This window comes from Lontra canadensis, unplaced genomic scaffold, assembly GCF_010015895.1.
Source record: "Lontra canadensis isolate GAN:19392208 unplaced genomic scaffold, GSC_riverotter_1.0 scaffold54, whole genome shotgun sequence".
Taxonomy (NCBI): domain Eukaryota; kingdom Metazoa; phylum Chordata; class Mammalia; order Carnivora; family Mustelidae; genus Lontra; species Lontra canadensis.
Window position 1 is genome coordinate 11,429,247 of NW_022631048.1, and position 17,270 is coordinate 11,446,516.

General features: G+C 52.8%; 1 protein-coding gene across 1 annotated transcript in view; it reads right to left on the reverse strand.

Moving 5' to 3' along the window:
* The window catches only part of ABCA13 (ATP binding cassette subfamily A member 13), a 298,434-nt gene that overhangs the window by 152,857 nt on the left and 128,307 nt on the right, over positions 1-17,270 (reverse strand). The window contains exons 33-38 of the mRNA XM_032874934.1: positions 12,927-13,064; positions 11,804-11,984; positions 9,067-9,285; positions 5,285-5,481; positions 1,469-1,626; positions 235-465 (exon numbers count right to left, since the gene is read on the reverse strand). Coding sequence (XP_032730825.1) covers positions 235-465; positions 1,469-1,626; positions 5,285-5,481; positions 9,067-9,285; positions 11,804-11,984; positions 12,927-13,064 — 1,124 coding nt within the window. The remainder of the gene's footprint in view (positions 1-234; positions 466-1,468; positions 1,627-5,284; positions 5,482-9,066; positions 9,286-11,803; positions 11,985-12,926; positions 13,065-17,270) is intronic.

The following is a 17,270-nucleotide window of genomic DNA, read 5'->3' on the forward strand; positions in this document are numbered from 1 at the left end:
CATCCCCCAACTTCCTCAAGGTATCACAGTTCTCAAATCTAAAAACACACTTTTCCCTTAAAGAGCGGTAGGGATGCACGGGGCGAGCTAACCCTGCCTGTTGGCTGCCGTGGGGCCCGGCACCGATTGCAACCTGGAAATAGTAAAAACGGCCGTGTTCTCCCTCACGTGCCTCCCCACGGCCTCGCCCGCACCTGGGCACCGAGCAGTTCTCGAAGGCGCTCTTGAGCCTACCTCCTCAAGCGTGGTGTCCGAGATCCCGAAGCCCGTCACGCGCAGACTGTGCAGGTTCTGCTCCAGGGCCTGGAAGAGCCCTTTGAAGCAGGCCCTGTCCACGTCCTGGGGAAGGCCGTAGACCAGCTCCCCGCCGCTGCTGTCTTTCAGGAAAGCTTGCGGGATGTAGGTCTGGATCAGAGACGTGGCCCGGGCGATGTCCTTCGGGTCACCGGCCTCCAGAACAGAAGACTGTCCCAAAAAGGAAGGAGGAGCCTTAGTCCCAAAACACCAAGTTTCCGTCATCTGATTTCACATGCGAAATTCCAGTGCAAAGCAGCGAAAGGGAGAGGTATCACTTGAGCCACAAGCATTGCAAGGATACGTTGAATGTTTCCAACGGAGGGGAGCCTCCTGCGCCCACATTGGTGTTGGTTCCCAGGCACGTCAGGCAGGCCTGGGGAGGGCTGCACTCACACACACACAACCCGCTCCTGGGGAGAATCCCTTCTGGAGTACAGGACATGGGGCCGGGTGTTCTTAAAGGGGGGACAAGGGTCTCCCACACACAGAGGGAAGGAACCACCACAGGGCAGTGAGATACTCACCCCAAGTCAGGGAGGAAGCTTGACTCAGGGCCCACACCTCCTGGACCCCAAGCCCAGAGCCACTCCTGCCCAGCCCGTGCTGACGGGGCCTCTGACATGTGCCTTTTACCCTACTCATCCCTTGCTGCTTTCGAGGAAAGCTTCAGCCTCCTAGATGGACCCTCACTGTCAGAAAAACACTTCTGGAGCATCTGGCCCATGATGCTGCCTGGCCAGACACGGGATGGGCTGGTACCCATCAGGGACTTCTGACCCCCGTCTGGTTCCTCTCGGTCACGATGCACTGTGGTCACAGGGGCTCACGGCCCTGCTCAGCCCAGGGACATTCATTCCGCATCCCAGCTGCTGTGCCCAGAGGCTCTGACTCAATTACCAACTCCCTTTCTAGCCCACCCCTCACCAGTGACTCCGCCCGCAGCTCAGCCTCCCCTGTCCCAACCCACCGGGAGCCCTGCGGCCGCTCTCCCCCAGCCCCACCTTGCGAGCCGCCGAGCCCACCGCAGACACCACCGTCACCACATCTTGCCTCCCTCCTGCTCTGGTTCCCCATCCCTGCACCTGTCCCGGGCCTCCTTTTGGATTCCGGGAGCGTCGAGGACCAGACTGGACGCAGAATCAGCACTTTCCGGTTTGCTCCAGCTTCCTACCTCTTTGGTGAGGGTCAGGCTGAGCCCCTGGCCATAGGCCTCAGTCAGGCAGAAGGGGGGTGCACAGCAGCGCAGCCGGCCCTGCTCCAAGAAGGCCACGCGGTCACTGAGCGCCTCCGCCTCGTCCAGGTGGTGGGTTGTGAAGATGATCGTCCGACCTGCATCCCGACACAGACAGGTCAGAGCCGGCATGCTGATTGCCTTGGGGCAGGGGAGGGGGAGCAGGACCCAGAGAGGATTCAAAGACCACCGCTAATTTTTACGTCTGAAAAAGTAGAGACGCACAGAAGTGACTTGGCCACAGACTGGAGGGGATGCTTCTTCCTCTGCGGGTTCCTGGGGTTTTGATGCTATTTTTACAAATGCTCCATCCCCTGGTGAGTCACAGGGGCCAGGGACATGCACAGAGGGTGACACAGAGGGGCCCATGTCTGGTCACCCCCGCTGCACTCGCAGGCACACCCTTGCAAGGCCGTGGAGGAGAAATTTTTTTTTAAAAAGGCTGGGAGGGCATCTCTGTCTCTCCTCTGATACTCAGGCCCTGTCACAGGTCTTCAGAGGATAATCTCGCAGCCACTTATGGGGAAGGCTATATTTATTCCACCAAAGTGGCCACTATTTTGAATAAGGTGGGGCAAGTGGCCACAGTCTGCTCTGATTTCTTCTAGGGTCTGGGATGATGTAACCACACACACTCACCCATCACACGTGACAGGAGAGAAGCAGCCACTCTGACTGCAGACAGTGGGCTTGGGACATGGGCAGGGGGCTGCCTGTGTGCAGGTGGGGACACGAGCCAGGGGACGCCCCAGGAGCAGACCTCACAGAGCTCAGGGGCCACCTTTTGCAGAAACAATTGTTGTTTTTGGTCTTTTACTTTATATTTATTTATTTGATAGAAAGAAAGTGAGCACAAGCAGGGGAGAAGCAGGCAGAGGGAGAAGGGGAAGCAGACTCCCCGCTGAGCAGGGAGCCTGATGTGGGGCTGGATCCCAGGACCCTGAGATCATGACCTGAGCCAAAGGCAGATGCTTAATGGACTGAGTCACCCAGGCGCCCCTCTTGTCTATTTTAGTAACAGTAACAATAAAGTGTCATTGACCGAACCCCCAGCTGCCCGTACTGAGCCACGCCCTTCTGTAGACAGTACATCTCCTCCTCCCAAAATCCCACAAGCGAGAATCCTGATGCCCGAGGAATAGGATCATTTCTCCAGGGTTAGGCATGCGTGGACAGCAGAAGCGTGAACAGAATTCGCTCATCATGCGCTAGTTTGTTCGGGCATCTTTCTCTTCCTGACTTCTTCCAAGGGAGCCCCGTCCCACTCAAGGGCTCAGTGCCGCGCATCGCAGGAGGGAGGGAACGGCGGCGGATCAGATCCCAGGTACCCTGAGCCCCAGGCGCACTGCTGTGCCTACACGGGGTCGTGCTGCCCAGCAGGGAGAGATTCTGTCCAGCCCGCAGATCCGCATCCCAAACACCGGGAGGTCTGGGGCTCTGTCCAGGACCAGCCACACATCCTGACTCTTGAGAATTGATTTCCTTGTGGTCCCGCCTATGTCATCTGCTGACGTCTTACTGACTGGCTCTCCAAACGCCAAAATCACTACTCACTGACCAAGGACAGGGAGAAAACAAGGAAGTATAACAACAGAATCTGAAGACAGTGGTCTGTTTCTGAGAATCGCATCGCGTCGGGTTTGCTGTTGGAAGATACTGTTATGCTCACGACTCAGTGTTCTGACCACCGAGCCTGGAAGACTCCAACTCTGATTTTTAAAACCAACGAGAGCAGCAGGCTGGGTATGGAATGCGTGCGGAGACTGCGGGCTCAGAGACAATGGAAGCATGTGCTGCTCTGCTTCCGCCTGTCTTCTTTACCAGCCCCACTCGGGAAGGCAGAGAAACCATTCAGTGCAGGCTGAATTAGCTTCATCTCTGTTTCCTCTATCCCTCCAGTGGGACTCGGGGTCCCACGCACAGAAGGCTCGGGGGTCCCCATTCTGTGACTTCTTACAGCAATGAGTAAGCACCAGGATGTCCGGCGCTGTGGTCAGCATCCTGTGATCTTGGGGCGATGACTTTCCTAGTTTAGGCAGAGCCTCATAAGGGTCAGGTCACAGCACGGAGCACCCCTGCTCCCTGGGCCTCACCTGGGTCTGGCTGGCGGCTGGCCCTGAGCCTTCATCCTGGCTTCCCTGAAGACACTGTGCCCTGTTCTGTGCCCATGCCCAGGGCCCACGAATGTGTGGGACACCAACTGTGGGTGCCTGCCTGGGCTCTGGCGCCCTGCTTGGCCTCGAGGACCATGGCAAGGTTGCATGAAGTCACATGAACCCATGCCATGGACATAGCCTCGCTTTGCTGGTGTAACTGCTCCCCTCCCGCAGGCCAATGCCCAGAAAGGAACAGAAGGTCACATCGGCTTGTTCCATTTTCCTGCTCCCCTGCTGCCTTCCGGGCCTGCAGCCCCCATGTTCCTGGGACAGAAAGGAACACGACGGCTTTTCCATGTTTCCTCAGTGTCGTCCTCCTCCCTGATCCCAGCCTTATGACAATGCATAAGGGACAGACGAGGCATCAGGACAGAGATGATGGCCTGAGTCCTCTGGGTGTGGCCCTCTGAATGCTAAGAAACACGGGGTGTCTTTCTGGTTGTTTGTCTTTGTATGTCTCACGTGGCAAGTCCTCATCTCCTCAGGGCCACAGAGGCTCTAGGTGGGGTCAGAAGATTCCACACACAAAAGTAAGAGAGAAAAAGCAGAACAATTTCTCAAGAGTTGGTGGTGACCATTCCATTACACTCCTATACCCAAGCCCGGTGTCCCTCCTCCTGCCGCTTCCTTCCAAATTTGGATGTTTCTACATGAAATACCTACACCAAGTCTTCTTAGCTGTCAAGATCAGAGAAAGAGCCACGGGTGGAGTCAGTAACTGCCCACCCAAAGCCTCAACTAGACACATGGGTCCCAGAAGGCCTAGCTCAGCACCCCCGGCCACCCCGGGCTCAGCGAGCTTCCGCTGGAGCCGTGCGCCATCCACATGCCCACCTTTCCATGCCCTGCTTCCCTCACCAAAGGAGAGGAGGATCGTGCCACACGCCAGCTAGAACACCTGCTCTAACAACCTGGGGTTCCAGAACGGCACCCAGTTTGGATGAATATGATTTCTACTAAAATCACATCTACGAAGCATCGGTCACAGTCGGTTTAAGAGATGAGACACAAAGTGGCCAAATACTCGCAGACCAGAGACATTATGGAACAGATGCACCTCGCGGCCCCCGGTGGCTCCGTGTGTTAAGCTCCGACTCTTGGTTTCAGCTCAGGTCATGACCTTGGGATCGAGCCCTAAGTCAGAATCTGCTTGAAATTCTCTCTCTCCCTCTCCCTCTACCCCTCCCCCAGCTTGAGAACATGCTCCCCCTCTTTCTGAGATAAATAAATACAAGTCTTTTTAAAAATAAAAAAAATAGGGGCACCTGAGTAGCTCAGATGGTTAAGCCTCTGCCTTCAGCTCAGGTCATGATCTCAGGGTCCTGGGATCGAGCCCCACATTGGGCTCCCAGCTCAGCGGGGCGTCTGCTTCTCCCTCTCCCCTTGCCTCTTCCCTTGCTGTGCTCTCTCTGTCTCTCTCTCAAACGAATAAACAACATTTTTAAATAAATAAATAAATAATGAAAATTAACAGATAGATCTCTATACCTTCTTGTGACAATTCCTTCTTCTGTAAAAGGTAATGTGTCCTTACGGGGCTCAACCTGGCTCCTTCCACAATATCGACAGGAGGCACAGCAGAAGGACACCCCGTTCCTACCTTCACGGTACTTGAGGAGAATGTCCCAGATGCCACGGCGCGAGCAAGGGTCCACCCCGCTGGTCGGCTCGTCCAGAACCACTGTCCTTGAAGTGCCGATGAAGGCAATGCCAATGGACAGCTTCCTCTTCATGCCTCCAGACAGGACGCGGGTCTGTTTGTGCTGATGCTGCGTTAACTCCACGTCCTGGAGAGTTCTGGAAGAAAAACAAAGCCCTCACTCTTCCCCCTGAATGCCAGAAAGCCTTGCTGCAGATTTCGGCCCACCAAAAAGGACCACTAACAGCCAAGAACATGTGAGCCACAGACCCCCAGAGAAGGCCTAGAAGCCATTCATGCTCATGAGTCCTGACATGACGGCACGGACCTTCTTCAGATTCAGGTGGAATCTTGCCCACGGGCCCTGAGTGAGGGCTGGACAGCAGCATCCACCAAGGGCTATTTCTGGAAAATGCTCGTCTCCTCCCTGGTGGAGATTCTCAAGGGACCTACATTTCCTCAGGATGCTGGGAGCAGGTGGGCTGGTTGGGGGCAAGGTGGGTCAGAGGGAGCAAGGCAGAGGCCCAGCTCCAGCGCCCACCGAGGGACAGTCTGCAGAATCCCGGTGCGTCCAGCCCACATGCTCTACGCTGGCAGCCACCCGCCTTCCTGATGGAGAAGTTCCTGGGAGATGCCGCCAGCAACGCACAGTTCTTCAGCTGCCATTCTTGTGGAAGTCGGCCGCCAGCTCCCTCCCGGGGAGCGTCCAAGCGAGAGCTCCTGGTCTCAGACACCCATGCAAGGAAAGCCTCCCCAGCCAGGCCTTGCCTCCTGTGGCCGACTCTTTGCTCGAAAATAAGCATCCCACTGTCCACTGTCAACTCCACAGATCCTCATCCCTGTCTCGCCCCTCTGACATGGCCCCCGCCAGCAGTGGCCTCCCCAAGCCTTGCCCAGGGCATTCAGACCGAAGTCGATTCCCGCCCCCACCGAGCTGCAGGCATCCTTCTCACTCCCAGACCGCCAACAGCCAGTCAGACACGAGGCTGGATGGGAGACGAATCATAAGGCTTCCACAGAGCTGAGCGTCAAGAACCATCTGGTTCCAGAAAGTTCCAGAATCCTAGGCAAAGATTTGGGTGAAATCCCAAGGACTTCCTTGCCGGATGCCTAAATAAATGTGTCCTGTCTGTTTCATTAGTCACATACTTTCCGTCCTGGCCCAGGGGACTTCCCAGGGCCTGACCCTCCTTGTGTTTGGTGCAAGTGTGACTCAGCATTTTCCATCAGGTGAATCTCAACCAAAATTCATAGCAGTCACTTAGGCGCCTGCTTTTCAGGTGTTCCCATTGGAGACAGCACCCCGGTTGGGAGGAGGGGACAAATGGTTCGTTTTCATTAGACAACCTCTAGTCTAGACCCTCTGTTCCCATGGCGATGAGGTCACCACCCCCACCTGGTGACCACACTATAGCAGAGTTCATGACTCCTAAAACCACCTCACCCACACCAACCAGAGATCAGTCGGTGGAGAAAACAAACAGAAACCGAGCCAGTAAGAGATCAGGTGACCTCAAGCATGTACATCCTAAGAACATCTCTATGGCAAGCCCCAAACCCCTCCCATCTCTGTCAAGGCCTGAACCCCATCACACTCACTGACAGCCAGCAGCACCCTGGACCTTGTTGTTTTGTGACCACCCCCCCAGCGGTCGACGCCAGCTCATCATGGCCCCTGGCATCACTCAACCCCACCCACTCAGCTGCCCACTGTCCTCCACTCACCCCAGGCCCTCCCTCCCTTCCTCTGCGAGTGTGATGTCCCCACACTCTGCTCACCTCCTCCCATCTCCCCTGAGTGGGCCCTGAGCCCCTCGGCACCCCCTCTCCCCAGCACACAGGACAGCTCCTGGGCAGGTCATCCTCTGTATTTCAGGTCACTTGCTCTGTATTTGAAACACCCGTCCTCTCCCCACATCACATTTCCATCTTGTTACTGGCCCCCTCTGCTCCCTCTCTCTCTACTGTCTCTTTAATGGGCTCCAAGAACATCTTCCTCCCCATCATGTTCCTAAAACTGCTTCCATTTCCAGCTGCTCACCAAGGACCCCCACGTCCTAAACCCACAAGTGGTTCCTCAGTCTCCATTGCCCTTGACCCCGAACAGCATCTGATGTGCTTGACCGTCGCTCCTCCCTCATGGTCTCTCCTTCTCACCCCTGGCTTGTACCACTCATCCATCCACTGTCTTCATGTCCAATTGCCCAGCGCTCAGCCCTCTGCCCTCCCTTGTCTACCCGCTCTCACGACCTCAATGACCTATCACCAATGACCTACCAGCGTCATGCTGGAGTCCCCCAGCACGCCCCACAAGCCCAAGAGCCAATGAGACCATGTAATGACATCTCCTCACCTAAAGTCCTGATAAAGTTCCTTTTCGGACTTCTCTTATCCCCTCTAGGCCAATTTAAGGGCAAAACAGTAGCGACCTGCCCTCCTGACAGACACTCTCTCTAAAGATTCTTCCAGGGATCCCACCTCCCTTGGAGCACAGGCTAACAGCCCTACACAATCGAGGGCCTGTCCGGGACCCAGTTCGGACTGTGCTGACTCCAAATCCCTGGCTTTCAGCTTCCACCCCCTCTCACTGAGAAGTGCTGTCCTAAAACATGATCTCACTCTGATTGCTCCTGTGCAAACTGGCTTCTTTGCTAAGTAACACACAGCACACTGGGAACTATTACGGTTGCCTACATCCAAAAAAGAAAAAAAAAAAAATGAAGCCCAGATGCGTGGTTAGGAACCTGACTTAAGCGCAGTCACAGACTTTGCTAGGACCCAGCGTGGCCACAGGAAGGCAGCGGGATCCCCACATCCCTGCAGCAGCACTGCGCAGCTGTGAGCTGACGGGGGAGGGAGGGCCAGGCAGGGGGACACGGCGGCTGTGCGCACGGAGGGACTGGGCAGCAAGTCATTTCACCTGCCCAGCTCGGTTTCCAGTAATACCACCAAAGGTCATAAGCTGCCATGTGGGTTCTCATGGGCCCTGTTCACAGTGGTCTCTGCCCCCAGTCTCTCCCAGCGCTGTGCGCTCTGCTCTGGGGTCACAGGATAAGCCTACCAGGGCCACAGCTGATCGTCCCCCAACCCTGCCCACCCACGCGCACCTGCTTGTGTGAGGAAGTTCAACCCCCTCCTCAGGACCACTTGGACTCCTGGCAGCCAGTTCTCCGCCCACCCCCCATTCTGTCATCTCCCGAGCCCCAGACACAAACCTTCCATGTGCAGCCCCGGCCACACATTCCCACCTGTGCCCCCCACCTCCTCTCAGAAGTACCCCCCTCGGAGGACAGACCAAGTCCCATTCAGAGTCTTCCCTGAGAACCTTCTCTGGAAATCCAGTGCTGGCGGCGGTGTCCTGAATCCACAGTAAGAGCTATTTGCTAGTTCGGGGAGAGCCTAGGTGGCTCAGCCGGTTAGGCGACTGACTCTTGGTTTCAGCTCAGGTCGTGATCTCAGGGTTATGGGATCAAGCCCCGTGTCAGGCTCCCTGCTCAGCCTGAAACCTGCTTGGGATTCTGTCTCTTTCTGCCACTATTCCCGCCCCACCCTGCCTGTGCTCCCTCTCTCTCTAAAAAAAATTAAAAATTTAAAAAAAATAAATAAATAAATAAACAAACATTTGCTAGGGTTTTCTTCTCATAAATAAAGACATCAGAGATATTTTTAAAGCCTCTCTTCCTACACCCACCACTATTTTATGGGGCAGAGGGCAGGAGGACGAAGACATGGCAGGCGCTGACCTACTGACTTGCTGACTCAGCTCCTTCCAGGTCCACTGTGGAGCCTTTACAGAGGCAAAGAGCAGCAGGTGCTCACGGACAGTGAGGTTGTCGAACAGGACCCCCTGCTGTGGACACACGCCCAGCTCCTTTCTGATGGAGGACAAGTCTGTCTGCAGGTTCCTGCCATTGATGATGATGGTTCCAGAGGTGGGAGCGTAGAGTCCCGTCAGCATAGATCTGCCAGAGAAAAGAAATCAGCAGAGGACGGAGGCAGTGGCTGCTTCCAAGGCGGGCAACCCGGGCCTCCCTAGGGCGACCTCCCCCCCCCCTGTTTTCCACTCCTCGGGATGTTGGCTGGTTTCATCGTGGAAACGTGGGTTTATGACAATGTTTACACTCCCTCAATATGCTGATCAGAGACCATTCCAGTGCATGGGAGTTTAAAATTATAAATCCAGCTCCGTTTTACAGATAAGGAAACCAGCTCAAGAAAGGTGTGTTTGGGGCATTTGGGGGACTCAGTCGTTAAGCGTCTGCCTTCAGCTCAGATCATGATCCCAGGGTCCTGGGATCGAGTCCTGCATCCGTCTCCCTGCTCAGCGGGGACTCTGCTTCTCCCTCAATTGGCCCTCTTTGGAAGCTCGCTGGTCTGAACTGACCTAAGGAAGCTGGGGGACCCCGTTATCTCAGGACATTTACTATTTAGGTTTGAGACTGCTTTCACTTTTCTAAGAAATTATACATACACCCACCACAGCACGTAGCAAATCCCTAAGTACTTATGCAAGACACGGGGAAATGTGTGTCCACAGATGGTCACAGCCACTGGAAATGCACTCACCTGCCACCCACACCAGGAGCAAAGACAAGAACCCTGTGCACTCTACAGAGCCCAGGGCCAGGTGGTCAGCCATGGACGCATCACCACCACCAGGAAGCCTCCAGGCATCAGCACAATGAAGTAAGCCAGACTGGATTCCATTTACATGACATTCTAGAAAAGGCAGCCTCCTTTACAGCGACAAACCTCCGATCTGTGGTCACTTGGGGGTCAGGGTCGGGGGGCACAGGAAAGCACAAAGAGGGGGAAACGTGCTCTGTTTCACGACCATGATGGTCACTAGTGCGTGAGCCAAAAGGGGGTTAGAGCTCAGCAAACTGCCCAGAGCGACTCAGACACGTCCCAGACGTGTCCCCAAAGGAATGCAGGCAGGGACCTCGAAACATGGAGAAACTCCAAATTTAAGTCTAATTGTTCTGCTGAACGTAAACGCCAGGTTTTGCTTTAAGAAATGCGAGCTCGCCAGAGCATGATGTGGGAGGCTGGCTTTCAGAGTCGTGGTGCCGCGGAATGCTTACTCCCACCCGAAAACGCGCAAACATACTCAGTGACCTCTCCAGCTCCGTTCAGCATCGACACCAAGAGGAAAACTTTCTTTTTTTTTTTTTTCTCTTTTCATTTCCCTCCTAGTTGAGATTTCTGAAGCTTTCTGCATGTTATTTTGCTACTTTTCTCAAGAAGTTCAAAGGAGGGTAAGTCAATCAGAGAAAGACAATGATCACATGATCTCACTCCTATGTGGAATTTGAGAAACAAAACTGATGAACACAGGGGAAGGGGAACACAAATAAAATAAGCGGACGTCCGAGAGGTAGGCCGACTATAAGAGAATCATAACTGTAGGGAACACGCTGAGGGCTGCTGGAGGGGAGGTAGGGGAGGGGTGGAGAAACTGAGTGGCGGGCATGAAGGAGGCCACGTGACAGAAAGAGCACGGGGTGTTAAATGCAACTGATGAATTGCTGACCTCTACCTCTGAAACCAATAATGCACTCTATGTTAATTGATTGAATTTAAATAAAATATAATAAATCTTTTTTTTTTAAAGAAGCTCAAAGTGGGGGTGCCTGGGTGGCTCAGTGAGTTGAGCCTCTGACTCTTGATTTTGGCTTAGGTCATGGTCTCAGGGTCCTGGGATCCAGTCCCGCATCGGGCTCCCTGCTCAACAGGGAGCCTGCTTCTCCCTCTCCCTCTGCTCCCCTTGCTTGCACTCTCTCTTTCTCTCTCAAATAAATAAATAAAATATTAAAAAAAAAAAAGAAGTTTGACGCATATAGTCCTTTTCATTGTTTAACTAAGCATGCTTTAGTCCTACTGAAAAAGAACAGAGAAATGGGCTTATTCGCAGGACAAGTTTGGCAATGTCCGTGGTCTAACCTAAATGGCCTTGGGCTGCTTTGCGAGCCCCCCACTTTTAAGCTCTTTATTCCTCTGGGATCCCGTGATTGGATTCTTTAATCAAATCTGGAGCCAGTGGACCCCAAACCAAAAATCAAGACTTCACAAAAAAAACCCCCAAAAAAAACCAAAAAAAAACCAAAAAACCATAACCACACAAAAAGCAGAACATGAAAAAAAAAAATTACTGAGGCGATTAAAACATTTGCAGACATCATGCCAAATTTCATCTTCCCAGATAAGTGAGCAAAATTCAGTGTAGCGTAGGACAGTGAGAAATGTCCTTGGGCTCTCAAACACTGAAGTAAAACCATGGCACATTACTTGCTGGGAATGAAAGAATTAGGGAAAAGACCCGCCCCCACCACGTATCTGTCCACCCAGAGCATGGAGCGGCTCGGGCGAGGGGTTCGGTCCTCTGTCTCCAAACAGAAATGAAGGAAAACAAGTGTGATCTCATGTGAACTGAGACTGTTCTTAAAAGTCTGTGTGGGACAAGGATGAAATGGGACTCACATGACGGTGGTTTTCCCGGCGCCGTTGGTCCCCAACAGGGCAGTGATCTGGTCTCTGTGGAAGGTTAGGGTCAGGTCCCGCACGGCTGCCTTGTGTGGCTCGTACTCCTTGGTCACAGACACCAGGGCGACACCCGGGGGGCCTCCTCCAGGCTTTCCCTCCCCGTTCTGCAGCGCGGACCCTGAGAAGAGAAGATACAGACCCTTCCTGGCGGACCCCACGAGCCCCCAGGGTAATGCTCACATGCACCAGTCCAGGGCCTGCCGTGGACTTGAGCCGTAGGTCTGGGAAACACACAGCAACTCAAAACCCTTCCTTACCAAAAGCAAAGGGATAAAATAGATTAACGGCAAAACTTAAATGAAATGGCTGGTGGCAGGGGCGCCTGGGGGGCTCAGTTGGTGAAGCGGCTGCCTTCAGCTCAGGTCATGACCCCAGGGTCCTGGGATCAGGCTCCCTGTTCATCGGGGAGCCTTCTTCTCCCTCTGCCTCTGCCTGCCGCTCCCCCTGCTTGAGCTCACTCTGTCTCTCAAATAAATAAATAAAAATTTTAAAACAAACAAACAAAAAAACATTGCAATGTTGACTGTGGTATCAACTATCATGATGGGAGCTTGTATGTCTACAGACTGTCCCCGAAGTCTTACTTTCATGGACCAGCAGGTGTAAGTGACACACAGAGGGCCACAGGGATGGGGGTCCTGCCCTGTCTCCCTGGCCGCATGCTCCTCGCTTGTAAGGGACAACGATGGTCTTGCTCTCACGCCAATGTTGGAGACACTAGCATTGGCGATGTCTACAGCCCACAGCCCTGGGCAGCTGTCCCCCTTTGCTTTAGCTCCTCACACACATCCATGCTGCACCCAGCACACAGAAAGGCTGCAAACAGTAGGTGGGGGTGGGGGGGTAACACCCCGGGGCTCTGGCCCCCAGGCTAAGCATCATCAGGGAATTCTCTCCGGCCACTTGGCCCCCAGCTGTGCTTCTGAGCCCAAGACCAGCCCTGGCTAGGCGACAGCCACAGAAGGTGTACACAGTTACAGTGCCTCGACCCAGATGAAAAGCTGAAGCAAAACCTGCCAGAAGGGAAGACACATATCTAATACCGCTACCCCTCACAGACCTTTGTTATCAAAGTGCTCGTTGATGAAGGACAGGTCAGAACCAGGCGCCTGCGGTGTTTTTGCCACGAAACCCCACAAATTCTTCCAGTATGACGCAGTAAAGGGAAAATACCACGGTTTCCTTAAGCCGAAATTTCCTAAAAAATAAGACACAGTTAAAATCGGTAGACTTCTTGTTTTCTACTTGGAAGATTCTGTATGAGAATGTCTTCGCTAATTAATACGCAATGTTATTCCATGTTAAACTGTTGGAGGTGCATCCCTCATGTGACCCAGGGACAATCCGGGGGACGGGGTGTTAGCCCTGTGGGGAGCCCCCACGCTCCGTCTTCAGCCTGCCCCACGCCCCCTCCCCCAAGTGTTCGGTGAACAGGCTGGTATTTATTAAGAATAAAAGTAGCATTGAATGACTGCTGAATGTTCCCCAGAGGAAAGCTCGCCCAGCCCCGCTGCCCCATTACGGAGCTGTCACTCTCTTGTCCCGTCTTTGATGTTTGCATGGTTCCTAGACACGGATTAACAGCGTGAAGGAATCAATCCATTAAAACATCGACAAAGAAGAACACATAATGCAACATTTCCATATGAAACATCGACATTCTTCAAACGTACTCTCCAAATTCATTCCGGCCCACTTAATAGTCACTTTGCCCTCATTATACGTTGAAATGAAAGTGGATTTAATTATTAACACCTCTCAATTTTCTTTAACACATCCATTCTGGCCTAAATTCGATGCGTGTTCCAAATCCTCCAAGCGATTGAAGAGATAAGGGCCTACGTGAAGACTGTTTTGACACTTGGACCCTCCCACCAAGGGGAGGTGGGTGACCTCATCCTGTCCAAGCCAAAGATTCAGAGACGTGATCACAAAGAAGAACGGGCAAGTGAAGGAGGGTGTGGGGCTGGTATCCTGTATAACAGTCACTTCTGGTACAAGCTGAGCTGAGTGGCCCAAAATTCATGCTGCAATCCGAACCCCCAGGAACTCAGAATGGGGCAGTATTTGGAAGAAGGCTTTCAAAAGATAATTAAGTTTCAGTGAAGTCTCTGGGTCAGCCCTCGTCCGATCTGGTGCCCTTATGGGAAGAGATTAGGACACAAACAGGGAGCGTGGACAGACCAACAGGACACGAGGAGAAGGAGGGAGACCTCAGGAGAGCCAGCCTTGTACATGCCTGGATCTTGGGCCCCTTCCAGACTCCAGTGCAGGAGAGACTGGATTTCTCTTGGTTAAGCCATGCAGCCCAGGTCATCACAGCAGCCCTAGAAAATGTGCAACAAGCAGGCGGAAAGTTCTCCAAGACTCCAGCAAACGACTAACTACCCCTCCCCAGTAAGAGACGAGCAGCCCAGGGATAATGATATCCTCCCCATGCTCTCCCTGCCGACCCTGCCCAGGGTCCCCCCTGTGTTCATTCACATGGGCTGCGACCACGCCGTGTGGGGGTCTACGACCACCTCTCCCTCCCAGGGGGCAGGACACAGGCTGCTGAACTGTATGCAGCAGCCACCGTGGTACAAGCCTCTCTGAACGCGGCAGTGACAATACTCCGTGGCCCTCGATCCAAACGAGACGCGCACGGGAATGGGGGGCAGAGCTCCTGCCCAGGGCATGCATGCCGAGTTTGCAGAAATAAAAGGAGAGAAGCCAACAGAGGAAGCAGGAGACTCTCCGACCAGAGCTGGTGGCTGCTACTCCAGCCCCTGCATCCAGCCGCAGTCTTCTGCGGAGGGACCCTCTTCCGTGACCTCCGGTCACTGTCCTTGCCAGCATCCCTGTGAGTGGGCGCCACCTGCTGGATGGGCAAGTGGGCGACAGATTCACATGCCCTTGGTGGGGGCAGATCAGAGTCTGCACGAGCAGGGGCAAAGGCGGCAGCTGGACACATGGACAGGAGTTCAAGGACCCCCCCCGAACCATCCCCAGGAGGTCCACGGAGACCTGATTTGGGGTCATGGCTGCAGGGACAGGAAGGACGGGAGACACGGGAGGGGCCTTTTGAAACTGGAAACAAATTGAATATTAACGGCCAGTTTGCTAATTAAGCCATCCCAGCTCTAATCTGTTTGCACTTTTAAAGTCCTGCTAATTAATTTATTAATGTAAATGGACGGGGGTTGGGGGGAAGGCTGCCAAATCCGCTAGCAGGGAGGCCACTCAGCTCCGACGCGGTCCTCTGCTCTTTGCTGTTGCTTGTAAATCCAGACGTGTTTCATGAGCACTGCATGAGCACGGGCTTCCCGCTCACATTACCATATGTAGCCGGGCACATTAATATATGCAAAGGCCCTGCGCTTCTCCGGAGCTCTTCACCGCCCCGGGAAGCTGCCTGCTGGCTCGCACGGGGCAGGAAACTCATTAGCATTGCCCCCCAAAACCTGACAGTGATAAAAGCAAAAGTCAATGAAACTAGACAGATCGAGTGAAATCAAATTTAATTGGAAGCACATAAAGAAGAGTTTATGAAACGAAAAGACTTGGAGAGGACCAGATGTCTGCCAGGGAGCTCTGCGCAGGCGCGGGGATCTGCACCTGACCTTGAACCTGGCGGGCCAGGAGGCCAGACCTCCCGCTCAGACACTAGGGTGAGACATGCAGGGGTCTGGACCCACCCCATCACTCCACGGACAAGACAGACAGAAGGACGCGGAGAGCAACAGCGAAACTATTGCTACCCAGCCCTGGCTGGGGAGGCCTTGCTGCCACCACAGACTCGCTAACAGCGACTCTCAGCTTGCTGAGACCTCGTAGAGGGGCTCTGGAAATGTGGGGGGGGGGGGACTTTGGGCTGGCACAGCGAATGGGTGTTTTCAATTGTAGCTTTTATTATTATTCAGGCATGGGGAGTCCGAGAGATCAGGAAACCAGCCCTTGAAAGGATGGTTTGCTGTTCAGGTCCCAGGAGGACAGGGCACCGGGGTAGGGAGGCATGCAGGCAAGCACCAGATCCGTCAGGAGGCACAGGGAGAGGACAGTGAAGGCTAGACCCTTTACTGTACTTTCTGGGGAAGGAGCAGCTGAAGCAGGGTCAGCAGGCTCTGGGGGCAGATCAGAGTCTGGGGCCATGAATTATGAGACAGGAGATGTATCCTTGGTTATGCTTCATCATTACCTGCCCCATGTTTTTTTGTTTTTTCTCATTTTTTAAGATTTTATTTATTAGAGAGGGGGTGTATGAGTATGTGGTTGGCAGGAAGGAGCAAAGAGAGAGGGACAAGGAGATTCCGTGCTGAGCATGGAGTCTGACATGGGGCTCAATCCCATGATCCTGAGATCATGACCAGAGCCAAAATCAAAAGTCAGATGCTTAATAGACTGAGCCACCCAGGTGCCCCTGACCCATGTTTTATCATGAAAAGTTATCTGACCCCACACTTTCAAATAAGACCCAGATCATTTACAAAAATGTCATTATTTTATCTACTTCCCTTGGCTCTGTTTCATCCCACATTATTCCTACTCTAATTAAAATCATTCCCACATTTCTCATCATATAGAAATAATTCTGGTTGCTCTGAATGACCTCAACATTAGTTTTTATAAGAGTTTTTATACCATTTATCTCTGTCATATATATTCCTTGCTTCCAGTACCAAATGGGGTTGGGTCTTTTTCCTTCCCTTAAATCCAAACTTACTCCACAGAAGTAAGAAAAAGCATCTGAGTACTTCCCTCCTCCTTATAATAACGTTATGCCTGGGCATTGTTAAAATTACTTTCTTTTTATTTCTTTTATATTACAGAGAAGACAGTACATTAACTTCTTGAATCAGGTAGGTAAGCAGGCCTTATTATCTGTGAATTCTATTTCAGGAGAGTAAAGGAGCATTACAAAATATTTGTCTTAAAAAGAACACATTAGGTCAGCGAGCTCCTCAAAATCGCAATCCCACTTATGAATCTGAAAGCCCATCTGTATTTTCTGGCAATTTCATTTTTTGTTATTATTGTCAGACTGGGTGGGAGTTAAAAATAAATGTGTAATTTGTATAGTATATACATTATTGAAATGTAATGTAAACAGTGTCACTTAAGGATATGTAAGCTATATACAGGGCAATTTAATGTCATGATTAAAAAAAGGAAGACAAATCTGTTGTCATCTTTGGCCAACTCCATGTCTTTTTATTTTTAGATATGTTTTCAGGGCACCTGGGTGGCTCAGTGGGTTAAGCCTCTGCCTTCAGCTCAGGTCATGATCTCAGGGTCCTGGGATCAAGTCCCACATCGGGCTCTCTGCTCACCGGGGAGTCTGCTTCTCCTTCTCCCTCTGCCTCTCCCACCCAGTCATGCTCTCTTGCTCTCTCTCTCTCCAATAAATAAAATCATTTTTTAAAAA